This window comes from Acinonyx jubatus, chromosome D3 (genome assembly GCF_027475565.1).
Source record: "Acinonyx jubatus isolate Ajub_Pintada_27869175 chromosome D3, VMU_Ajub_asm_v1.0, whole genome shotgun sequence".
Lineage (NCBI taxonomy): Eukaryota > Metazoa > Chordata > Mammalia > Carnivora > Felidae > Acinonyx > Acinonyx jubatus.
Window position 1 is genome coordinate 78377991 of NC_069392.1, and position 26891 is coordinate 78404881.

Genomic DNA, 26891 nt, shown 5'->3' on the forward strand with positions numbered 1-26891 from the left:
TGGGTTTTTAAATGTTTATTATTTATTTTTGAGAGAGAGAGGGAGAGACAGAGCACGAGCAGGGGAGAGGCAGAGAGAGAGGGAGACACAGAATCCGAAGCAGGCTCCAGGCTCCGTGTTGTCAGCCCAGAGCCCGACGCGGGGCTCGAACTCACGGACCATGAGATCGTGACCTGAGCCGAAGTCGGACGCTTAACTGACTGAGCCACCCCGGCGCCCCCCCTTTGGCTTTAAGTAATTAAAATGAGCACAGCCAAAAGCATGTGTTTGCAGAGCAGTTTTTTCCCAAGTTGCTTATTCTACCGTGCCAACGCTCATTTATTCATTCACAAAATATTTACTGAGTGCTTTCTGCGAGCCAGTCACTCTTCTGGGCTCTGGAACAAAGCAAATAAAATCCCTGGCCTCATGGAGCTTACGTTGTGCCCAGAGGGATGAGAGGCACATATTGTTTCTGTTTCCACAGCCAGACACAAAGGTATTATGTGCCAAACCAGTGAACAAAATGAGAATAACCCAGTTCTTATGCTGTTGCTCATTAAGAAGTCGTAGAAAGAGGCAAATAAATATTAACATAACTTCTGATTTTTAAAAAGATTTTATTTATCTTTGAGAAAGAGAGACAGACAGACAGAAAGCACAAACAAGCAGGGGAATGGCAGAGAGAGAGGGAGACAGAGGGTCCGATGTGGGCTCCGTGCTGACAGCAGAGAGCCCGATGCGAGGCTCGAACCTGTGCACTGCGAGATCATGACCTGAGCCGCAGTCAGACGCTGAACCAATGAGCCACTCAGGCGCCCCATAACTTCTGATTTTGAATGATATTCTCATCATCAAAAGCAAAAAAGCCTTGCAAAAAATTTTAAAAGATGATTTCTGCAGACATGTTTGCCTGACGAAGTGTGTGAAGCACTTAAACATATTTTCCAACGTCACCGTCTTCCTTCGTGGAGTCAGAGTATCTACAGTTGGAAGCGGCTTTAGCCTCTTCTGTTCCAGCTTTCCTCCTACTACACCCAACCATGAAACCATTTCATCTCTAGCTGAGCACTTCGGGTAGCAGAAAGCTTAGTGAACAGCAGGGGTGTGTTTTTATCCGTCCCAACTTTCTTTGGTATTAGGGTTTGTATTACAGTATCCCATATCCATAGTTAAAGGTTTAGAAATAACAGATAAAAACAAAAATGTTACAGGTGCCTGATTGGCTCAGTCCATTAAGCATCCAACTCTTGGTTTTGGCTCAGGTCATGATCTCACAGTTTCACGAGTCCAAGCCCCATGTTGGGCTCTGTGATGGCAGGGTGGAGCTTGCTTGGGATTCTTTCTCTCTCTGTCTCTCTCTCTCCTCCTCCCTCACCCGTGCTGACCCTGTCTCTCCCAAATAAATTAAAAAACAAAAACAAAGATGTTAAATTAGTTGTATTCTTGCAATCCAAATAACCACTGTCAGCATTTTGATATATATTCTTCATGAATTTCTCTGCCTCTGTCCCTGTATCTCTCTACATACATACAAATGTATTTCTATTAAATTAAAATTGTACCACTTGTATCCTGCTTTTTCTATTTGACCATATAGCACAAACGTATTTTCATTCAAATAAGTATAACTCTACATCACCATTTTAACAGCTGTATGATATTCCGTTCAATGAAAAACACACATATATATATCATGATTTATGTCAAAAGTTCACGTTGTTCTAAATGTTCATGATCATAACCAATATTGTGTTGAACGTCCTTGTACACATATCTTTGTGACAGTGATAACTCTCAGCGGACAAAATCTAGATATGAAATTCCCGAGTCAACGTTTCGGCACATATTTAAGACTTTCATACCTATTACCAAATTCTGTCCCAGAAAAAATTGTGCATTTGCCCTTATTCCAGCAGCAATGGGAACACCCATTTCCCGAAGCCCTAACCCACGATACTGTTCTTGGGAGAACATCACCTTTGCTGTACTTTTCACTCACGGGATCCCAGCTTGCTCCTGGCACAAACTTTCTAGTGTTTGAATAAAACTGTTGTGTCCTGCAAAGTCTCCTCCTTTTTAGACTTAATATCCCTCTGATATGGATTAATAAATTATTGTCAGCCTGGCACCTGGAGGATCAATAGTTCTGTCCTTGATCTTTCCCGGCCCCACATTCTAATAGATGACTTGGAGGAATCTATAAAAAAGCATGCTTGCAACTTCCGCTCTACATTTATTTAGTGCCTACCGGATGCCAGGCACGATGCCTTGTTCTTAGGGCATAAATACAAATGAGCTCTTGTCCCCGCCCTGAAGTGGTCCCTGGAGCCATCGAGCTGGAGAGGTGTACGATGGGGCTGTGTATGATTTCCAACATGGCGCATGTGGTAAATAATCTTTGTGACAGAGGGCACCAGATGCTCTGTCCCTTTCACAGGCCCACAGCACGCTGGCTGGGAGACTTTGCTCTGGTCGACAGTGTATCAGGCCCTGTTCTCTAGGACAATCCTGTAGAAATGATCTTTTGGAGTGTCACGCCCTTCCCCCCAGTATGGTCACAAGCAGAAATACGTTTCCAATACACCTGGACACAAATGTCCGCGGGCTTAACCATGCCTCTCCCTCCCCGATTATTTATTTGCTCTGACAATTTCCCAAGAGAAATTTTGGTTGGCTGATACAAGACTTGATGCATTTGGGGGAATTTTAGGACCCAAACACATTAACTTTAAGGAGATAAGCTGTTTCAGATTCTTCTGGGAGGGCAACTAATACCCAAGTGCGTAAATACCCCAGATGGTAATTCCAAAAGTCTGCTGTGAAACTAGGCTGGGATAGAAAAAGAAATCCAAACTCTAAAACATCCAGCACTTGGTGACTGACGGATGATTCTGTTCCTAATCTTAAACATCCAGAACTTTCTTCTACCCCTGCCAGCTCTCTCCTGTGCCCTGCTTCCTCCTGTGCCGCAACAGCCAGGTCTTAGTTCACTTTATTCTCAGAGAATGGGATTGTGGCACACACCAGGAAGCCCTCGTGTCTGACAGGATTTGACCCAAGGAGCAGCCCCTCCCTGCTCTGGGCCTCCTGGTCCGGTGTCCTGGTGGAGCCAGAAGGACCTAGAACATGTTACCGTACTTCGAACTGTTGGCTGTTGGATGCCAGAATCGACCCTTCTTTCCAGAGAAGTACAATCAACCTGTGGTTCGAAGAGGGAAGTAATGAAGCGTGTCTTGTTCTGTTTCAGATTTATACGCTTTAATCTTTGGGTCGGTGCCTGACATTTCTCTTGATGGCTCCTGGTTGGCTGGAGCAGAACAGTGGATCTTGCTTCTTGTGTGTTTTATGAACCACGATCCGCTCATAGGAGCTCAGGGAGTGGACTGAAGCTGCCTCTGACTTCTCCTCATTCTCTTTTCCACAATTCTATGGCTAGAGGGGAGAGAAACAATATGCCTGCCCTCCATCCCCTCCTGGGTCACTACCCTGCGGGGTTAATGGCATTCTAGGTCTTCACTTGCCAAGTCAAATTCCATTCGTAGTCTCCACAAACAGCCATCCCTAGCCCTAGAGGTGCACACACTGGCAATGCGCCAAGACCCCCGCAAGGTGACAGCAATAGGAAGAGGCCGTGTAGGCCCCAGACATGGGCCGGAGGCTGTTTCAGCTGGAAATCCCCAGGCCTTGGCCCCCTGGAGCATAATTTGGAAGGGGGAGTGCCAAGAAAATAGCGGGCAAGGCCTCTTAGCCCGTGGGCCCTTGTGCTGTGAGGGGGGCAAGCTGAATGTGGCGAAGCAGACAGGCCCAGCATGGGGGGCACCCGGTTTGTGCCTCTGGGCCATACTGTACACATAACCACACACACGCGCGCGTGCACACACGCTCTCTCTCTCTCTCTCTCTCTTCATTCCTTCCTCCTCTTTTTTAAAAAGATTTTAATTTTTACTGAGATAATTGTAGATTATTACAGTGAAACAATTACAGTCACGATGATAACAGAGGTAATAAGAAATAATACAGGGGCGCCTGGGTGGCTCAGTCGGTTAAGCGTCCAACTTCAGCTCAGGTCATGGTCTGGCAGTTGTAGGTTCAAGCCCCGCGTCAGGCTCTGTGCCGACAGCTCAGAGCCTGGAGCCTGCTTCGGATTCAGTGTCTCCCTCTCTCTCTGCCCCTCCCCTGCTCATGTGCCGCCCCCCCCCCCCCGCCCCCTGCTTCTCTCTCTCAAAAATAAACATTCAAAAAATTTAAAGAAATAATACAGAACATGGACATGTTGACTGGGGTGTCTACATAGAGATATGAAACATCCTTTATGGAGCAAAACAAGAAAAAAATAGGGGTAGGCCAGAGGCAGGGGAAGGAAATTCTAAGCAGGAACCTGCTGTCCATGTCCTTATGAAGTTATATCTGTCAAGGAAGGAGGACATGTCATTGGACAGTTTGTTAGCTTGATTGATAACTTTTAAATATTTAGACAAACGGCATGTGACCTCCCTTTGCACCCCTGCCTCACAGCCCTGCAAAGGTTAGAGGTGGGCCTAAGGGCTGGAGAGAGGTTCATTCCTAAGTTAATTACCCTTAGAGATAGGCTGAAGATTTTGTAACCTAACCAGAACCATCTATGAGGCCCGGGGAAAGGTCCAATCCCTCCCCCGGAGCGCCTCCAAAATTGTGGCAGCCAAGGCAAGGAGTAGGGTGGGAGTACTGGGAGTGGCGTGTGGAAACCGGGGTTTGGGAAAAGATCCTTTTAGTAAGACTGGAATCAAGAACTCTTGTTCCCTTGGGGTAAATGATCCATGTTGAGTAAATTTGTCTCCTTCTCTGCTTTGGTATTTTCTCTTGTGTTCTTGTTCTTTGGAGATTTCCCTTAGCATCCCAGCAAAATTCCGCATGAAAAGCTCCTATGGGTCTTGGCTGAGAGGCTAGGGCCACCCCACCCCCTCCCCGTGCCTACGGGCTTGATTAGCTGGTAAGCTCGGGGCCCTGGGACAGGACCCAGCTGGTGGAGCCCCAGGAACATTTTGCGGCCTCTGCTTCCTTGTCCTTTACAGGACCCGCAAAAGACAGAGTAGCTACAGGAAAGGCAGGGCCTACTCCTGTCCCACCCTAGTGCCCAGCGTGTGTGTGTGTGTGTGTGCGCTCAGATAGTGTTCGTTGAATGAATAAACAAAGGTCCTCATCCACCATGGTACACAAGGTGTACTCGATAAATTGTTAAGGTAAAGACTTATCTTGGGGGTGCCTGGATGGTTCAGTCGATTGAGCGTCCAACTCTTGATTTCGGCTCGGGTCATGATCTCACAGTTCACGAGTTCGAGCCTCACATGGGACTCTGTGCTGACGGTACAGAACGTGCTTGGGACTCTCTCTCTCTCTCCCTCTCTCTCTGCCCCTCCCCTGCTCGTGCTCTCTCTCTCTCTCTCTCTCAAAGTTATTAAATAAACTTAAAAACATTTTTTAAAAAGAGACTTATTTTTAAGCATTTTCATCAATGAGGGATTACTAACAATTGACAAGAAAATATAGACAATATATAATTAAGTATGTATATAAACATACTGATCATAAGATTAAAATATAATTATTTTAATTAAAATTTAAATAGTAAATAATAAATTGTTTGGACTGTTTGACTGAATATATTTGAACTAAATTTATCCCTAGAAAGTTTGATCATTTTGTCTAAAGAGAGAGAAAAACAATTTGTTGTGTTACCAAACGGAAAACAGGGGGTTGATTTAGAATAGCTTCAAGTACATGCATCATAATTTCTTCCTGGTTTCAGCCTACAGAGCGTCATGTTCTGAATTGTTTGTAGTGTCCTTGATGGATCTGCCCTTCCTTAAGATGTTTATTTGTATCTGTAGAACGAGTTCATCCACCAAGACAAGAACCATTGCTTCTAGGACAGGTCTGCCAAGTGAGCCTACTCAGGTTGTCTCCAGATATTTATTCCAAATTTAGGAACAGGTCCCTAGATTGTTGTCTCAGCAGATGTGTTTGTAGTATTTATGCTTAATGTTAAAAGCTCTACTCTTTTTTTCCAAGTTTACCAAGCACTATGTAACTTACCTTTGGCCAGGATGTATTAACATGTTACCATGATTCCGTTCAAGGCCCATTCTGTCGCGTTCTTATTCACATCAGTGAACACTAAGACATACAGATCAGTGGAATAGAATCAAGGGTCTAGAAATAAATGCATACATCTATAGCTACCTGACAAGGGCTCTAAGCCAGTAAAATGGGGGTTCAGTAAATGGTGCTGGGACAACTGGATCTCCACAAGCAAAAGTATGAATTTGGACCTCTAGTTTACAGTATATATAAAAATCAAATCAAAATGGATCCAAAACCTAAATTGAGAAACTAGACCTATAGAATTCTTAGAAGAAAACCTAGGAGTAAATCTTCCTGGCCTCAGATCTAGCAATGGATTCTTAAAAATGACATACAAGCAACAAAAGAAAAAAAAACGAATTGTATTTCATAAAAATTGAAAGCTTTTGGGCATCAACGGACTATTCATCAAAGTGAAAAGACAATCTACACAGTGGGGGGAAATATTTGCAAATTATGTATTCAGTAAGGGACTTGTATCAAACACATAAGAAACTCTTAGAATTCAATGATAAGAAAAGACAAACAACCAAATTCAAAAATTGGCAAAGGACAGGCACAGACATTTCTCCAAAGAAGATATGTAAGTGACCAACAAGCACATGAAAAGATGCTCCACGTTATTAGTCATTAGGAAAATGCAAATGAAAACCACAGCGAAATACCACTTCACACCCATGAGGATGGCTACAATCAGGAAGAAAGTTAACAGAAAATAACAAGTGTTGGCAAGGACGTGTAGAAATTGGAACCCTCCTACATTGCTGGTGGGAATGTAAAATGGTGCAGCCACTGTGGAAAACAGTTTGGTGGTTTCTGGAAAAGTTAAACAGAATTACCATATGATCCAGCATCCTAGGTATATACCCAAAATACCTGAAAACAGGTATTCAAACAGAAATCTGCACACAAATGTTCATTACAGTACTATTCACAATATCCAAACAGTGGAAACAACCCACATGTCTGTGGATGGCTGTATGAACAAAATGTGGCATATTGATACGATGGAACATAATAAGTCCATAATTCTCCAGTGCTACCTGCTACATTCTGCAATGTGGATGAACCTCAAAAACATTATGCTAAGTGAAAGGAGCCAGACACAAAAGGGCACATTATATATGCTTTCGTTAAAAAAAATTTTTTTTAACGTTTATTTATTTTTGAGACAGAGAGAGACAGAGCATGAACAGGGGAGGGTCAGAGAGAGAGGGAGACACGGAATCCGAAGCAGGCTCCAGGCTCTGAGCGGTCAGCACAGAGCCCGACGCGGGGCTCGAACTCACAGACTGTGAGATCATGACCTGAGCCGAAGTCGGACGCTTAACCAACTGAGCCACCCAGGCGCCCCTATGCTTTCATTTATATGATATGTCCAGGATAGGTAAGTCCAAGATAGGTAAATCGATAGACAGAGGAAGCAAATGGGGATGGGGGGCAGGAAATAGGGAGTGGCTGGTTAATGGATACAGGGCTTCCTTTTGAGGTGATGGAAGTGTTTTGGAACTAGACAGAAATGATGGCTGCACAACGTGGTGAGTGTACCAAATGCCTTTGAACTCTATACTTTAAAATGATTGTTTTTATGTTATGTGAATTTTACCTCAACAAAATACAGGGGGAAAAATGACAACAACCAGGCCCTTGCCCCTTTCCCAGATACCTCCCTGGAGCTGCCTCTGTGGGAATGAAGTCCAGTCCCCAGAAACCTTCAGATTTATCTTTCAGGTGCTGAGCCAATCCTCAGGGGGCAGGAAACACAATGCAGCCTTGTCTTAACATTCCCTGGGGCACAGGAAAAAGTCACACATGCCCGGACAGTTCCTGATCTTCCTGTATTTCCCTCTTCTTCTTCCCCCAGCCCTCTGCTAAGCAAGTCTTGGATATTGTACCAGGACTGGCTACCTAATTTGTGGACTCCAAGGCAAAGTGAAATTGTTAAGATTATTAAGAATTTCAAGATGGCAATAGAGCATTTAGACAAGCGTAGGGCTCTTCTCTTCTGAACACTGTTCTGTCTGCACAGCTCGCCTACCCTGGTGGTCCCCATCCCTGTCAACTGTGCCTGGCTCCATTGTCACTTTCTAGCACCATGGACTCTCTCTCTCTCTGGCAACGATGATTGCTTGTATGCTGTCTGAGCTGCCTCGACCACTCAGCTGTCCCCACAGAGCTGTCTTCTGAAGCCAGATGTGTTTAATGTCCTTTCCACCTTTCTTCTCTCACCCCACCCTTCCCAATGCTTGGGACCCAGTTTGCTTGAGCCCTCAGGGAGCCATGCAGAAACTCTAGCTGCCACGAGAGCTCACTGTCCTGACAGGAGGGATGTGGCCCTGAATGTCAGGTAATGGGAGGAGGCGTGGCGAGACTGAGGCCCTGTACCGGTGGAGGGGGTCAGGCCTGAGGATCCCAGAGGCTCCCTCCAGCCCTGAGATTCTATTTAATCTAGGCTGATGTGTGCTGTTACACCTATTTTCACAGATGAGTAAACTGAGACTCAGAGAGGTTAAGTAACTTCTGCACGTTCACATAGCTGGTTACCTGCTTCATTTCGTGTTCAAGTGTAACCTAGGATGATTTGAGACATTTGTTTCTTTTACTTTTGGTGATACTGACTGATATCTGGTTACCTGCTACGACTCTGTTAAGATCAGGACTTTTTTTTTTTAATAGCTTTGCTGGCCAGGTTTCAGTTTCGTTTCATTTTCTATCACTTCAGTTTCAGTTCTGTTTCTCAGGATACTCTCTTTCCCTTTTCAGTGGTAGTATCTGATCCTGTTATGACTATTTCTTTGTGATTCCTTTCTGATTAAAATACACCAATTATTCTAAGGCAGATATTCCTAAACAGGAAGTTTAAACAGATTTAAAACTTAGTAACAGGCAGATTTCGTGTAGCGTTAAGCAAAATGTGTCTGCTTTGTTAGTATCATAATTTTGCCCAATAGCTGTCTCAGCGTGTATGTACCCATGGCCGGACTTGCCTTGTGTGTGCAGTCCTTGATGTGAAAGACGACCGACCAGTCTCTGACACACTGATCAGCCAAATGTAATGAGCCAGAAAGGACTGCAAACTCTCTGGCTGAGCTGGTATCCCAGCCATAAAGTGGAGGAAAGTACGCTGAGTCTCTTCTTCACAGCTTATTCTCAACTCTAGGGAAATCTGAACAGTCCAGGGACTCCGTGGGCAGTATGACCGGAAAGTTTGAGGAAGGGAGTCAAAATAATGACCGAGGGGTTAGATCACTCTTCAGTCTTGACAACACTGAGAAAGAGAGAGACAAGACTGAACTTCTATTTAGACAATCACATATTCTTTGGACACTGAATCACCAAGATATTTGAATTCTAAAAAATGTCTGCTTGAAACTTAAGTCCTTGATGCCCCCATATTTGAAATTATATTGTTTTCCATTCCAAAATGAATATTTGCTGGATTTTGACAGTTTGGAAAAAGAAAAGTACAAAGAGAAAGAAAACATTCTAAATGCAATTTTGCCATAAAAATGTAACTCCTGTTAACATTTTAGTATACTCTCCTCCATTTCTGTTTTCTACTCATATTTTTGCATATTTTTTGCTGTATGTAAACTTTTATTTCTTTTTTTAAAATTTTTTTTAACGTTTTTTTATTTTTGAGACAGAGAGAGACAGAGCATGAACAGGGGAGGGGCAGAGAGAGAGGGAGACACAGAATCTGAAACAGGCTCCAGGCTCTGAGCTGTCAGCACAGAGCCCGACGCGGGGCTCGAACTCACAGACTATGAGATCATGACCTGAGCCGAAGTCGGACGCTTAACCGACCAAGCCACCCAGGCGCCCCTGTAAGCTTTTATTTCTGATGTTTTTTACTCAACAGTATATTAAAGCATTTCCTCGTGTTGATGCACATTTTACCAACTACCTTTTTAATGATTACACAATATTGTCTCATGTGTATATGATGTATTTGCCCATTCACTTACTTTGGGATATTAATGTTGAAGATTATCCTATTATGCAGATGTTTGCATATAAAGTCTTTTTCTTTCTTTTTCTGATTTACGATTATTTCCTTAGGATACATTCCCAGAAATAAGTATATTAAAAGGTACAAAAAATTGTAAAGATTATTGATACATGTTAAGTTGCTTTACAGAATGGTTGTAGCCCTCTACAGTAGCCTATTTAATGTAAGTATTATTGGTAAAATCATCTCTTTAAACTTATGTGAAGCAAATATTCCATTAATGCAGCTTGCTACACATTGAATTTATATAAAAATGCCCTTTATTTTGCCTATGCCTCTGAAAGGGTTTTAGCAGTTTACTAATGTGACTATATTTGAATTTAAAAATCAGGCTTTAATCAGTTTACTTATTCGACACAGAGTCATAAAAAGAAGTGTAACATATGGTCCGTGTCCCATCAGATAGACAAGAATGATACATAGACAAACGCGGGGAGAAAAGAGTGTCGCTGAGCTGGGTGGGGGGGTGGGCGGCAGTTCAGAGGGAAATGAAGCTCAGGGAGCAAGATGGGTGGAGAAGACAGGTTAGTTCCTCTCCTCTGAGAGTGCTAGAACCTGACTCTGCAGGATGGTAAGACTTACAGACAGACAGACAGGGGGACAAGGGCCTTCTTGACTAGGAAAACAGGATTCACAAAAGACGATTCATCATAAACATTAGAAAATGAGGAGACCGTAGGCTAAAATTTGCAAGTGATGTAGACTATATTTGAACACTAAATTCTGATGTTCTACTTCCTGATTTTTATTCAAAGAAGTCAGCCTGCAGAAGCTCATATAATTTTAGAGCTCAAAGAGATTGTAGCAATCACTCAGCCCAATACCTCCCAGATCCTATATTTTTGCAAAGGAGGAAGGGAACATTGGTGAGGGATTACAAGCTTTATGTCCTAATTTCCAGGACAGTGCTTTTTTTACGGGGCCCTATACTCTCAGGCACACCATGTGGGAACCTGACACAGGCCAGGATTATTTAATGCTATACATGGTGTTATATGGTTACACACACACCCCACCACCACCACCATTCTCACAGAGCCTGGGAAAATAATGCAGAAGTGGGGAGTCAGGTAGGAGTCATTATGTAGATGTGACAGAGTGACTGACTTTTGAATAGCTTCAAAATTTCTTTCCATACCTGTAATGGGATATTTTGAATTGAATGATTAAATGAATGATATAACTATTGGAACTATTTGTGTCTCGCATACTTAAATATTTGTAAAGAAAGTCTACAAATGTAATCATCATATAAATTAAACTTCTTCTCTATCCCTTACTAAATAGAAGCCACCCTACTAAATTTTATAAGGAATGCTATAAACAATAAGGTGGAGGATGTAGTCTAAGGAACTCACAATTTAACTGAGGAAATAAGACACAGAAATATATATATACAAGTGTAAAATTATTTGATACGCCTTTTATATAACTTCTATTACCTAGTCAATGTCTCACAAAGAGTGAACACTCAATACATATTTGCTAAAGGAAGGAAGGAAGGAAGGAAGGAAGGAAGGAAGGAAGGAAGGAAGGAGAAAAAGACCATTTCCAGGCAGGATTTTCCATAGAAGAGTTCCTGAAAGACAAGATGTGGGCCCAGTCCTCGAGGATGGTTGAGATTTGGAAGAATGAGGAGAAGATAAGGAATATTCCAGACAAGAAATAAAGCATGAGCCTAACGTGCCTATTCACGGCAAATTAGATAAACATGTTCTCTGATTGCTAAAAATTAACTTTCCAAAATAGATAAATGCAGTATAACCAGACATGTGAGCATACACATAGCTGAAAATTAACAGTATACCTCTCCAAGAGGTAATTTGGGGGCAAGAGAAAAAATCATTCTATGAGATAGCATTGAAAAATAAATAAACTATTTGTTCTCCAAAAGAATAAACACACCTAAAACAAAAACCACACCCTAAAAACTTTTCCTCAATTAGATTGCTATAAACTAGAACAAGTAGGAGTGGAAAATATACCATCTCCTGAAATGTCAAAGAGATATTAATGATTAGTGATCACACAGTTGCAAGATACTGTTGGACGCTGATTTTCTCCTGATGTAAAAGGTATGTAAGTTCAGTTCTGTGTCATTGCATGGGGACAAAGGTGTTACAAGTACACATGGATCACTCACTCTGCATATGATACCTTTGCCCCGTGCCTTTTATACAGTGAAAGAATTACAGCTATTATTCTAGGCTCTAGTGCCTAACATGTAAAGGCTTTCTTTCCTCCTTCAGGAATTTTAAACTTAAGAAAAGGCATGTGCTATTCACAGATGCATAACATACGTAAAGAGTTTTTGTTATAATTTTCTTTCTTCATTAAAAGAATTTGTGTTTTTTAAATGAAAAGGGGCCTAATGGTTATTTAATCTAAACCCTGAACATTGCTTGTAGATACATAGTTATACAATAATACACAAGGATGGGAGATGGGGGTATGTTTACATACACGCCTTAGAAACGGTAAATGAACCTATATCTTACGAGGTAAGTGAACTTATATATAAATCTAAACAGCAGTAAATGAACCTATACATAACAATGTTTCTATATTTTGCATGAAGCAGAAACAACATGAACTAGAGCAGACTGGGAAAAGTTAAGAATGTATACTGCGTCCCTATAGAAACCACTAGGGAGGAGGATTACCAGAATGACTGAGGGAGAACCATGCCAAATCCTTTTCTCCAAAGCAGTGATAAAGTTGGACAAAACTATCAAAAACAACCATTTTGGTACTCTGTAAATTGACCAAAGTCACACAACAAATTGAGAAGAATTTATTGGTGATAAATTCCTAAACTTCAGTAAGATCGGTGGAAGTCTGTGGCATTTTAGCCTGGGGCTGTTCCTTTCCATCCCTTCCCCCAGCTCCATAGTGGCATGGTTCTACTCAGGCAGAGTAGGTGATGAGAGGGAGTGGTCAGAAGGGACTGAGATCAGCAACATAAAATAAAAAACCATGATACATTATGACCAAGTGGGACTTATCCCAGGAATGCAAGGTTGGCTCAACAGCTAAATATCATTTAAGATAATACACGATATAGTGGAATAGAATATAAAAACCACATGATCACCTTAATCAATCTAGAAAAATCATAGGACAAAATCTAATACCTATTTATGATAAAAACCTTCAGCAAACTAAGAACAGAAAGGAACTTCCACAATCTAATAAAGGGCATTTATGAAAAATGTACAACTAACATTATGCTCAGAAGTGAAAGACTGAAATTTTTCCCCCCACTAAGATGGGGACTCAGGTAAGGATATCCACTCTTAGTTCTTCCATTTCAACATCGCACTAGAAATTCTAGCCAATGCAAACAGAGAATTTAAAAAAGCACACTAATCAGAAAGGAAAAAGGGAAACATCTTTATTCATAGACTCATGATCCTATTTATAGAACATCTTAAATAATACACACACTACTAAAATGAACAAGTAGCAAGGTGTGGAGTACAAGATCAACATACAAAAACGAATTGTATTTCTATATACAAGCAATGAACGATCCCAAAATTAGGAGATCAGTATAATCTTAAGATAAAAATGTAGTACTCCCAAACCACAGCTTATAATACATATACTCCGTACAAATATACACACATATATACATGCACACACACATATAATCACAGGATTATTGGAATATTGGAAATGAAATGTGTAGTAGTTACCTGTAGGCAGCTGAGTTTGGGCTAATTTAAAAATGTTAATACTAATTGAATTTTTTAATCATATTTTTAATAGTGAACATCTGTGGCTTCGATAGTGAGGAAATAAGTGGCAAATGTTATTTTAAATTGGTCCTTGAATTGAAAGGATGGTATAGTATTTGGAAATGTAGCTTTGGGTGGCCACCTGCAGTTTGAATCATGCCTCAGTCATTTTCTAGCATGAAACCTTGGAAAATGGCTTAACTCTCAGTCTCGGTGTCCTCACCTATAAAATGACATTTATCAGAAGAATGTTATGAAGATTAACAGCAACTATGTGTAAAGTGATCAGTTCAACAGCACACAACTCAATGCTCAATAAATGGTCTTTATTACTGTTGCTGTTGCTTAGAAAGACTTATGCTTTGCTGTGGAAAAATGATTCTTTTCTCCTGGCTGTTATTTCTTTGCTCTTTTTCCAATCATTAGAATCATTAGAATAGGGAACACGCTGACCAATAAGGATGAGGTGGAGTTGGAGATAATCATGGCAACTCTGCATTATTAGAGTAGCTCTGTGTTTGAGTCATTCGGTTGCTACGTGACATCGGCTCTTGAGGTCACTGCTTAAGTCTATAGGCAGGATGTGTAGAAAAAGGGGAGTCGTAAGGTGAGCTGGTGCCATTGCCAGAGCTGTCCCAAATGGGAGCAGAAGCTACGAGGAATCCCCAGCATGGCTTCTCTCCTTGCCATTGGCTATTTAATGCTAGTGAGACCTGGCAGTTAGAGGGCGAGGTGTGGGAGGAGAAAGGGAGAGGGATTTTGAGAACTCATAGTGTGTATATGAGTCTTAATTTAGCACCAGGCCATCGTCTCCTCCATATGGCTGACTGCTTGAGTCACCAGTTGAAGCCCAAGACTTCTCAGAGGTTAGAAGTCAGGAAATGACAAGTTAGTCGAATTTCTTTGATCATTTCCAACTCTTCTGGCACGGCAGCCAAAGCCTTCTGATAGAATGGAAATGGTTCTGTAGGTCATCCAAATTTCAACAGCCAACGATGACATATGCCGTGAGTTTGCCAATCTTACCCAGGCACAGCTAAATCTGAAAAACAGTAGACCTGTGTGGATAAAATCTTTATCTATGCAGATAAAATCTTCATGTCTGGACTTAGCTTACATTTCTGTGAAATAAAACTCTTCTCGTGCCTTTTTAAAAAGTGACATGTTTAAGAATTATGAAGAAAAAAACCTTTAAAACCTTAAAGTTGTAAATGTTGATGGAACATTTTAAATACAAATATTGAATGCAAGAAAAAAACACTTTTTTTGAGAGAGACACAGAGCGCGAGTGGGGGAGGGGCAGAGAGAGAGGGAGACACAGAATCTGGAACAGGTCCAGGCTCTGAGCTGTCAGCACAGAGCCCGACACGGGGCTTGAACCCATGAACCGCGAGATCGTGATCTGAGCCGAAGTCAGACGCTCAACCGACTGAGCCACCCAGGTGCCCCATGAAAAATAAATTTTGACTTGATGTTGAAGAGGAACGTAAGGATTTTTAAAAAATATTTCAAGTACAGTCAGTCTACAAAACTAGTGTTCTGATGCGTAGATGTGCTCTGGGATAAATGTGGCAAGAGTGTTGTTTAATTTAGGTTATATTTGCTTAACTTGTATCCACATAGTTCCATCAAACTTAGTTGAAAAGGTGAAAAATAAAACAAATACTTTTTCCTACATCACAAATTGGGGGTTTTTTAACTGAATATTTATTTTGAGAGGGAGAGAGAGAGTATACACGTGCTTGTGGGGGAGAGGCAGAGGGAGAGAGAATTCCAAGCAGGCTCTACACTGTCAGTGCAGAGCCCCACATGCGGGGCTCCACCTCTCAGACTGTGAGATCATGACCTGAGCCAAAATCAACAGTCAGACGCTTAACCGACTGAGCCACCCCAGTGCCCTCCCATTTTTTTAAGTTTATTCATCTTGAGAGAGTAGTTTTTTAAAGAACTAAAAAAAATTCACCACTTATTTATATATATGTTAGATGTATGACTTAAACATATTTTTAAATTAATTAAATCTTAGCATCAGTTTACAGGGTTTAAGTAAGTCTTTAGTATTTAGTATTTCCCTCTCTACATAAACATTTGTAACCAGTCCTCTAAAGTTGCTAAGTAACATTTAAAGTTTTATAGTTTTTAAAAATTCTTCCAAATAATTTTTTTCCAAGAAAAAGATAGTACTCTTTAAATGGTAGTATTTGGATCTAAATATGTATAAATTAAAATTATACCAAACAAGAACAGCAGACCATTCAAGGTACCACATATAAGCCACGATCTAAGAAAGTGATCGCATTTACGCAGAATTGACAAGATTCAGGGGGAGTGACACCTCTAAAGAAATTTAAAAGGGACGAGTAGGCCGAATGTTAATGTATTTATTTCAATGTGGAATATCCCTTTCTTTGAGAGTAGATTATATATTTCCATTCACTAGGATTTCTTCTTTCCCAGCATTAAGTCAATGGGAAACTGAATCGCTAATCAAAAGGTTGTTGGGTTCTGCATCAGAATCCAGGGTGAAAATTGCATGGTCTTAGAGACTTTTCATGAGAGTGAGGGAAAAGCCCAAAGCACTAGTCTGTCATTCTGGGTACGGAAAAGCATCCACCAGATGCAATGACCGTTTACATTGAGAAGTCCTGCATTAACCTTGACAAACGCATTGACTCTCCATTTTCCCTATTTAGATTACAAGCAATCTCCTTAAATCGCTTTTGATAGAAAGCAGATAATACAAAATTAAGGTAATTTCCTTATGCTCCGCACGGAACACCATCCTTCTGGTACTTCACCGTGCCTTTTGTAGTTTGGTTCCAGAGGATTATTTTGTACTCTTCTTTAGAAATGTTTCTGTCTGAGGATGACCTTGCTTGCCTTTGGCTGGGCCCCAGGTTTCCTTCAGAACACATTGACAAACTGACTCTTGGGACACCTTCTGACTCTGCAAGCCATTACAGGTTGATCCTAACCAGCTTCACTCTTTACTTTTTTGGAAGGCCAATATATCGAGGTAACAAGTGCAGAAAACCAGTTCTCCACTAGGCTTCTATGTGTCTTGCACAAGTCTTATTATTCTATTTTATATACAGTTTTAAAGATGACGCTGGTCAGCATTTTGTCCCATTTATAAAATCAATTAATGAAAGTTTTGTGTTAAACTGCACTCATAAATGTAATATATTGTCTTTTACCTTTCACTCGTCCTGTGGATGAGGATTTGTAATCTCCCTGTTTCCCACTTGGTTTTGAAAAGAAAATCACGCCTGCAGAAAGGTGAAGTTCAATATTCACCCATATACCCTTTACTTAGATTTGGCTGTTGTCACTGCTTTGCCACATTTGCTTGGTTTCTCTATAATTTTTAAATAAAAAATAAGTTGTAGATACCATAACGTTTAAACCTTCAGTGCTTGAGCAACTATCAGCCGAAAACAAGGGCAATTTTTTATACAACCACAAGGTCATTATGTCACCCAAGAAAGTTAGCATTGATAAAGTAACCATGTCTAACTAGAAGTCCCTATTCAAACTTACCGAATTATCCCCAATATGTCTTTTTAGAGTCTTTTTTTTTTTAAAGTCCAGGATCCAATCACAGATCATTCACTGCACTTGCCTCCTTAGTTTTCTTTAGAACAATTTGCTTTCTTTCTGTATTTGCTTTCATGACATTGATATTTTTTTTAAGATTTTTGAAGATTTTAAGTTGTCTTATACGGTATCCCATAATCCAGATTTGCCTTATTTTGTCATGATTAGATTCAGTGTAAACATTTTGGCAAGAATACCACAAACAGTATGTTCTTCCAATGATGTCCATGACATGAGGAGGAATATTAGATCGTCCCACTACTGGTAATGCTCATTGTGACATGTTAAGGTGGCATCCATCAGATTTATCCACAAATAAGTACCTTTCCCCCTTTTAACTGAGGCATTATTTTGAGAGCACGTGAATGTTCCTTTTGCCAGCAACTTTGCACCCAGTGGTGAATCGACTATTACACATGGTGGTTGCAAAATGAGAGTTTCCTCACACTTTCCTTCTAAATTTTTTGGCTGGCATGCTTCTGTAGAGAAGATCTTTCCCTGGACCTTCGTCCACCGTTTTTCCTCTGAGAATCTCTATGGACTTGGATTCTTTTTTGATTCACTGGTACGTTATTCTTTGTGATACTCAAATTCTGCTGGATTTGCAGAGTAGGAGCCCCTTCGTGTGCCAATTTGACAGAGTTTATTGGCTTGGGTGTCCTTTTGACATATCGCAATAGGTCAGGATTTCTAAACCAACTGGCAAGAAGTGTGGGCTACTCTGATTCGGTTACTGATCAAGATCTATCTATGCAGCTGGCAAAGGTATCACTCAAACCACATAGGATCTTTGGAAGAAGGCTGGATGCTTGAAAAAAATTAGGCTTCTTTTCTGAATGCAAAAAGATAAGATACAGTGGGTTTAAGCTGGGTTCACAAAGAGCCCACCAATAATTTGATGTAACCATATTTAAAGAAGTATACGAATTCAGCAAATCCCATTCCAGAGAACACTACTGGGGCAGTTGTTATTTTCCTATCTAGCAAGCCAAACTTCCGAAACTTCAAATCTACTGTCCATGGGTCCCTGGAAGGCAGTATCATCAGGGCGCCTGGGTGGCTCAGTCAGTTAAGTGGCTGACTTCACCTCAGGTCATGATCTTATGATTCATGAGTTTGAGCCCCACGTCGGGCTCTGTCCTGACAGCTCAGAGCCTGGAGCCTGCTTCAGATTCTGTGCCTCCTTCTCTCTCTGCCCCTCCCCAGCTCACACGCTCTCTCTCAAAACTGAATAAATGTTTAAAAAAAATTAAAAAAAAAAAGGCGGCAGTATTGTCTTTTTTGGGTAGACAGGCTTTACAGTTGGGCAAAAAGTCTATTTGCAGACATCTCATAGAACCAGGCAAGTACCAGTTCCTGAATTTTTCTTTTTTTTAAATGTTTATTTATTTTTGATATATATAGAGAGACAGAGTGTGAGAGGGGAGGGGCAGAGAGAGAGATGAGGAATCTGAAGCAAGTTCCAGGCTCTGAGCTGTCAGCACAGGAACCAAAAGATCATGACCTGAGCCCAAGTCGGACACTCAACCAACTTAGCCACCCAGGCACCTCTGGTTCCTGAATTTCTAGCATGAGCCAGTAGCCTGAAGATTTTCCAAATCAATCCACTTTAATTTTTTATGTTTATTATTTTTTTTAAAATTTTTTTTAACGTTTATTTATTTTTGAGACAGAGAGAGACAGAGTATGAATGGGGGAGGGTCAGAGAGAGGGAGACACAGAATCTGAAACAGGCTCCAGGCTCTGAGCTGTCAGCACAGAGCCCAATGCAGGGCTTGAACTCACAGACCGCGAGATCATGACCTGAGCCGAAGTCGGACGCTTAACCGACTGAGCCACCCAGGCGCCCCTATGTTTATTATTTTTTAAGAGAGACAGAGAGAGAGAGAGAGAGAGAGAGAGAGACAGAGTGTGAGTGGGGGAGGGGCAGAGAGAGAGAGAGAGAGAGAGAGAGAGAGGGAGACACAGAATCTGAATGAAACAGGCTCCAGGCTCTGAGCTGTCAGCACAGAGCCCAATGCAGGGCTTGAGCAAGATCATGACCTCAGCCGAAGTCAGACACTTAACCGACCGAGCCACCCAGGTGCCCCCTAATCAATCTACTTTAGAATCAAGTTTATTTCCAGACAGGCTTCAAAGATTGGAGGATTCTCAGGGCGCCTGGGTGGCTCAGTCGGTTAAGCATCTGACTTCTGCTCAGGTCATGATCTCACAGTGTGTGAGTTCGAGCCCCCTGTGGGGTTCTGTGCTGACAGCTCAGAGCCTGCAGCCTGCTTCGGATTCTGTGTCTCCCTCTCTCTCTGCCATCCCCCGCTCGTGCTGTCTCTCACAAAAATAGATAAACATAACAAAAAATAAAAAACAAAGGTTGGTGGATTCCAGGGCTTCTCCAAAAGTTTCAATGTACAAGTGGGAGAACTTGGGCCACCTGGTAAATCTAAGTTCCTAAGAATCTTCCTGACAAATGAAGCCACAACTCTAGGGAGACTCTGAATTTATCCAAACACTAATCTTCCAGAAAAGGTGCCATACACCCATGTTGGGCATGGATTCCTAGCTTACCAATGAGAATACTGTCATAGCATCAATACTGATGATTTCTATGTCAAACATGTCTGATAGCATGCTTTTGTAAACCTTACCAAGACATATCTTTTTAATTTTAAATATACAATTTTTTCCTTAAGTTATAGATCAATGAATAATTCATCTGTGTTGTTTCCAAGAACTTAACAGCTTTTTAACTGTAATCTTTAAAGATATTATTTAATAACTCTTAAATGTATGATATAACTAAACAAAAATATGAACTAAACAAAAATTTATTTTTGAGGTACCTTAAATCCTTGACAATTTAAGTGATCGAAGGTATAGACTGTAAGAACAATGGCTTTGGACATACGTATTGCTTCCTTAGAATCTATGTTTTCCTTGCTTCTTTCCAACAGACCTGGATTTTTTGGGGGGTGGGGGACCGACATTGTTCTGACAAAGCTGACTCCACTTCTGTGGCTCCAGTGAATAATCAGTAATGGGCATGTAACCTAAGCCAATTCATGTAGAATGAGTCTCAGTACTAGTCTGGCAATGTTGGAACACAAATGTTTTCTTTTCCCTTCTAGATATGAACAAAGAAAGATTCAGGTAACCCCAGAAGTAGTTGGCAGTTACTTTTGGTTCCTGGTGCATTATTGTTTGTTTACTTGGCAAACATTCATTAATAGCAACTGTGTTCCAGATGGCAAAATATAAAATTGAATAAGACTGATGTTAAGATACTTCTGTTCTAATGGAGGAAACAGATGTAGTGGGAGAGGGAGCAAGTAAGTCAACACTCACAAACACTGAAAGAACAAATCCTTGGTATGGATGAGATTACTAGTTTCGTCTGAGCTAGAAGTAGCTGTCTTTGGGCATCCTTCTTATAGAGTAGGTATCATTATTAGTGTGCTCTGAACCATTCAATTAACTGTGCTTTTACTGAAATTTCTTACAGTAACCCGATTGCAAAAGGGAGGGTTGCAAAGCCTCTGCTCAATCCTCTATCACTGGCTAGTATCTTAATCCAAAGTAGAATCATAACTTGAAACCAGTTTTCTGGTTACATATAAGTGTTTAGGCAGTAATGTCAATAATATCATCTTTCATTGCTAAGAAGCAAATAAACACAGTGAATGTGCATTAAATAGTACATTGAATATGCCTTAAATGTCATCTAGAGACAAGAGACAATAGCACTACTTTGTGTCCTTAAAGATGTCTTTTATGGCACATATTCCTCTGTGAACAACTTCGATACAAACATACTCCCACCGTTACCACAGTACCAATATCTGTCCTATCTGAATAATTATCCAGGAATTATGTAAAATACCAGAGAATCTAGATCAGGAGTTCTCAATAGGTAGGCCTGGGGGGAGGAATACCTTCCTAGGGCGTCTTATTAGAAACATCTGGGTAGTTTTCCCAATGAAACATGCCTACATCTCATCCCGGGATTTCCATCTGGGCTGCTCCCAGAAAAGCATGCAGTACATTCTTCTTACCCAGAGAATGTGTTCTCTCTTTCACATACAAAAGTTGGAAAAAAGTTGAGGCCTGGTCTAGTGAGTTACAGTATGGAAAGAGGGCTCTGAAACAACGCACTGGGGGGGGGGGGGGGGTAAATGGCAAATTGTGCACCTGATGGATGATGATAACCAGAATATTAAATCATTTTATACATGTCATATATATTCAAAAGCTGGGATCACTGAATTTTCTAATATTGGCCAAAGATAGAAGGACAAAGGTCAACATTATTATTTTTACAAATCTCAATTCTAATATAAAATTTATGGGTCAAGTATTGTTGAGAGTTCCTACCAAATGGCTTCCTGTTGCCAAGGAAAATGTAAAGACCTTTTGCCTGAGTTACTTGGAAAAATGCCTCCCAAGGTTAAGTATTACCTTACTACACACGATATCCCAATCTGGACAGGTGACTCAATACAGACCTGTATCCAGCCAGACTAAGACGATTATTGGTTGCCTAAGGTATTTCACCCTGAGCTTTAGAAATGTGGGAGTAGATGAGATAGAGTAGAAGATTCCAGGGAAGTTGAAGCTGACAGCAAAAGGGAGCAAGGATTGTTAATTAAGTCCTTAACAAAGTTTTCTGATTGTAATGATTTCTAAGTAACACGCAAAGAATGTAAAGAATTAGTAAATTACCTGGAAGAATGGCTCTCATATACTTTGTCAATCTTAAATGTGTTGAAAATAATTCCTTCTCCCTGCTTTATTGCTGAAACTGATTTTAGGCTTCAGTTCAGCCTTTTACTGAATTATAAATTAGCTTCTTAGGGCATAAACGTGAGATAAAGGGCTCAGCGAATGCTCTCCCACAGATGCCCCAATATCTCAGAGTTACGGTGTCATTTCTGTTTTTTACATACTCCTACTATACAGCTGTAGTAAGACTTAAAACAAAAAGGATTTAAAAGTAATCCCACCTTTTCAAATTAACCTTCAAAAAATCCAGATAGGTACTAAAAATTGGGGCTATATTAAAAAAAAAAGCCACAATGTGAGAAAGACATTTTGAAGGTACTCAAACCTTTAAAATATAAAAAGCTAAACAAAAATAAATAAAGTTGAGAGCCTGTCAAGGTGGTATCTTATTAAGTTCGAATCACAGGGAATTTACACGGGCACAAGGATCCAAAATGTTGGCGTCAGGCACAGAAACGTTATTTAGCAAGTAAACCGATCCCCAGAAGATGGAGGCGCGGGCGGAGAGGGACTTTTGCTAAAAAACTGTCGTGGAAATTATTTCCCCAAAACGTTACAGATCAGAGGTAACCGTTAGGCCAAGGGCGTCCACATCAGCACGCCCCCCACTCCGCCCAGAGGCCGCGGAACTCCTCGGGTCGCGTCGCCTCCGCGCCCCCAGGGCCGCGCGTCCCCATCTCCGCACCTTGTAGCCGGCACACGCCGTGGGCGCTCGCTCAGCTTTTAGGCGTCCGGGCCCCCTAACCACAGCCACAATCCTGCCTCCCGAGCCAGTTCCCCGATCTGCAACTCAGAGAGTCAACACAACCGATCCTTGTGAAGTTGTGGTGGGAATTATGCCACTGCTGACTACCCGAAAGTCGGCCAGGCTGTGGAGACTGAAAGAGCTCGCCTTGGGTTAGCGCGCTCACTTCAGAAGAACCTCCACTCCTAGGACACGTTCAGTGCGGCGAACGGCGCTGGCCGAGGTGGGGCGGTGGCCCAGGCGAGGAGACAGAGCAGGGGAGTCAGTAGTCAAAAACAGGGCTAGGGCCCTCGGAAAACGTGAAATGACCCCCGTTAGTCCTCTCACGTGGACCTCGCAAGATACTCGCCGCGCTCGGCGCACCTAGCGACCCAGCCACCGCCCCGCCGTCCCACCAACGTCCTACCCTAAGCTGGCAAAGACCAGATATTAGGACCGCGCGGAAGCCGCCGAGAGAGAGGGGCGGTCGCGTAGCGGTTGGGCGTGGCTTCTCGAAGAGGCAGCCCTTGGGGGCGGGGAGAACTACGCAACTGTCAACTCTGGCCTCTGATTGGCTGAGGTGCCTGCGCGGAGTCCGCAAGCGTCTCCGCCCGGCCCGGCCGCTCCTCCTCCTCTCCCAGCCGCTGGGTCCACACCGGCTCGCGAGGGAACCGCTCAGGCGCCGCCGCCCCAGCCCAGTGCGGACGACGGGAGAGAGGGAGGAGGAAGGAGAACACACTCGCTTGCTTGCTCCCACCCGCACTCGGGCTCCTAGAGCCGGCGCGGAGCCCAGGGGGAGGAGCTGCCGCGGGCACGCCCCGCCTCCGGCCCGGGAAGACGACGCCAGCGACCCCGCCGGCCGGCCACCGCCCCCCTCGCCGGCCGAGACCCGCCCCCGGCCCCGGCCCTCCCCCGGCGGCATGGAGGGGCCCAGCTCTTGACGGCAGCGCCGCCGCCTCGGCCCCCGCCCCCCCTCCCGGCCCCGCCCGCCTGCCCGCCCCCGCTCGCATGTCCGCGCCGCCTTAGCCGAGGATGCTGAGGATGAAGCTGCCGCTGAAGCCGACGCACCCTGTGGAGCCGCCGCCCGAGGCGGAGGAGCCCGAGGCAGACGCACGGCCGGGCGCTAAGGCGCCGCCGCGCCGCCGCCGGGACTGCCGCCCCCCGCCGCCGCCTCCCGCGGGCCCGCCGCGGGGCCCCCCGCCGCCGCCGCCGCCGCCGCCGCCGCCGCCCCGGGGGCTCGGGCCGCCTGTTGCTGGCGGAGCAGCGGCGGGGGCGGGCATGCCGGGCGGCGGCGGCGGGCCCGCGGCGGCGCTGCGCGAGCAGGAGCGGGTGTACGAGTGGTTTGGGCTGGTGCTGGGCTCGGCGCAGCGCTTGGAGTTCATGTGCGGGCTGCTGGACCTGTGTAACCCGCTGGAGCTGCGCTTCCTCGGCTCGTGCCTGGAGGACCTGGCGCGCAAGGACTACCATTACCTGCGCGACTCGGAGGCTAAGGCCAACGGCCTCTCGGACCCCGGGCCGCTGGCCGACTTCCGAGAGCCCGCCGTGCGCTCGCGCCTCATCGTCTACCTGGCGCTGCTGGGCTCGGAGAACCGTGAGGCCGCCGGTCGCCTGCACCGCCTCCTGCCCCAGGTGGACTCGGTGCTCAAGAGTCTGCGCGCGGTTCGGGGCGAGGGTTCGCGGGGCGGCGCGGAGGACGAGCCCGGCGAGCGCGGGGAGGACGGCGAAGGCGAGGAGGACGCAGAGAAGGAAGGTTCCGGCCCGGAAGGCAGCGGCGCCGAGCCCCGGCCCGGCGGCGGGCTGGGCTTCAGGGCCCAGGAGGAACTGCTGCTGCTTTTCACCATGGCTTCGCTGCACCCGGCGTTCTCCTTCCACCAGCGGGTCACCCTGAGGGAGCACCTGGAGAGGCTCCGCACCGCGCTCCGCGGGGGGCCCGAGGACGCAGAGGTGGAGGTGGAGCCGTGCAACTTTGCCGGCCCCCGGGCCCAGGTAAGGCGCGCGAGCCTCCGTGCACCCGCGTTGCGGTCACCGCCCCGGCGGCCTCCCCGGCCTGCCTTTCGGATACCTCTTGGCCGAGCCTCAACCCGGCGCAGGTGGCTCGGAGTACCCACCCCACGGCTCCCAGCCCGTAACACTAACTAATCTTCGTTCTGCTGGGCGGTTCAGTTCCACTCTCCCCCCCCCCCCTTCCTTCCCCCCCCCCCCCCATGCACACTCAGGCACCCGCCATAACAGAATGCTCTAGAAGTCTCTTCCGTGCCGGAGTTGCCACGGGAAACATGGGGCTCTCAGCCCGGTCCCCTTCTCCGAGGCAAGGTCTCGGGACATTTTTGACTTGGAGCATCTCTCGCCCCAGGTGCTGGGAAAGGCAAAGCGCAAAGGAGACTATTAGCTGCAGTCTGGCCCCGGGCAGCGCCTTCTCTTTCTCGCCATCTGGCGCTCTGGTTACAGTTTAAAGCTCTGCCTTATCCCCTCGCAGAGGTGTTCTAAAGGTGCGCTCCCGGCGTGCTGCCCGTGTCTTCAGCACAAAGGGGCTCTTTTCGCTCCGGCAGTGCTGAGTTTAAAGGGGTCGTAGGGTCTTTTGGCTCCTGATTCTAACTTGATGTTCCCAGAAAAAACCCTGAGGTGGAGAGCGGCGAATCGACTCAAACTGGATGGGTATTAGCGCAGGTTGTCTGGGTAAAAAAAAACAAACAAACAACAACAACAAAAACTGTCTTAGAGCTGGCTGCTCACGCCCTTTACCTCTGGCATAATTTATTTTCTATCAGGCTTCAGTCTTGCCTACATATTTGAAGCAGGGGTATTTGTCGGGCCTTTAATGTAGGCATAAATGTTGTTTTCTAAAAGTTGTTAAACACCAAAATGTAGTCGACAAGAACCCAGACGAATCACTTGTCTCAAACATAAACGAAGATGAAATTATGTAGAGCTGTAAAAGCATCTAATAATAATCTAGGCCCAATATGAAATCCTTGATCCTAACAACTTAATGGAGGGGAGGAGAGTAGGTTTCAGAGTAAAAAACTGTGTGTGCAATAGAGTAAAAACTATGTACAATAACTTTATTTTCGTGGCGCACAGTTATTTAAAAGGTAGTAGTTTGGTTGCCATCCTTTTCAACTTAGGTGATCTCTAGGATGATCTACTGGAAAAAGGGGATTTTTCCCTTTCCCTTCTTGAAAGTTAATTCAATTTATGTGTCTTATGTATCTTTCAGTACTCTGGAACTAAAACCGGACTTTGTAATTTTTCTAAGGGCTGTGTGGACTCCATATCCATCGAATCGAGGAATTCAGGAGCTAGAAGGGATTTGGCAATAATCTAGGCTGAGCCCCTCCTTTTTAAAATGAGGCTTCTATGAAGTGACTCACATTGTAGGATATATTTTATCCAACTCCAATGTAGTAATGCTACTACTCTATTTTCTTGGTGAACTTGAAATTTGGTCATGTAGTGTGTATTTACTAGTAATATGCAACTGTGTATACTGTTGGTAAAAGTCCTTTTCCACTCCTAGCCTACTCACTAAAATAATTCCAAAAAGGCGTATAAGTCCCTGTTAAATTTGGAGAAGAAAGCCTGAAATCAGAAGCAATACTTATGTCTTATTTTTTAAAATTTCTTATATATTGCCAAGATAATCTTAGATCGTAGATATAGTAAAAATGTCTCACAGTGGAAGTTATATCATTCCATTCATATCATTCCCGCAAGGATAACCGATTTCTGATTTTAACTGCCAGGAGTCTGTTTTTCCTTTAAATTTTGCTTGTAATGAGAGGGTCTGAAGGCGACTAGAGAAGGGGAGAGATACGTGCAACCTAGAATAATGAGATTTTTATCTTGACTGCAGTGTGTGGCCTTTTCTGGCATCCAGTGAGTGCTGGGAGGAGTGGGCAAAGTGAGGTCGGGCACTCTGCCATTAATTTCAGGACATTATTTC

General features: G+C 43.8%; 1 protein-coding gene and 1 long non-coding RNA gene across 7 annotated transcripts in view; one reads left to right on the forward strand and one right to left on the reverse strand.

Annotated features, from left to right (window-relative positions):
- Nucleotides 1–13483: 13483 nt before the first annotated feature.
- LOC128312366 (uncharacterized) lies at nucleotides 13484–23846 on the reverse strand. Its single transcript, XR_008291543.1, has 2 exons — nucleotides 22910–23846; nucleotides 13484–18283 (listed from the first exon to the last, which is right to left on the reverse strand). It is a non-coding gene; the product is annotated as an uncharacterized LOC128312366 (long non-coding RNA).
- A 96-nt stretch (nucleotides 23847–23942) lies between these two features.
- Nucleotides 23943–26891, forward strand: part of ZCCHC2 (zinc finger CCHC-type containing 2) — a 66378-nt gene continuing 63429 nt past the window's right edge. For 3 of the 6 annotated variants that reach the window (XR_008291542.1, XM_053205811.1, XM_053205809.1), the window contains exon 1: nucleotides 23948–24934. Coding sequence is in view for 5 of the 6 variants with exons in the window: in XM_053205811.1 (XP_053061786.1) it covers nucleotides 23981–24934 (954 nt within the window). In the remaining variant the exon portion in view is untranslated. Of the gene's footprint in view, nucleotides 24935–26891 lie in introns of all 6 variants that reach the window. The other 3 variants (XM_053205810.1, XM_053205812.1, XM_053205808.1) reach the window with 3 other exon arrangements.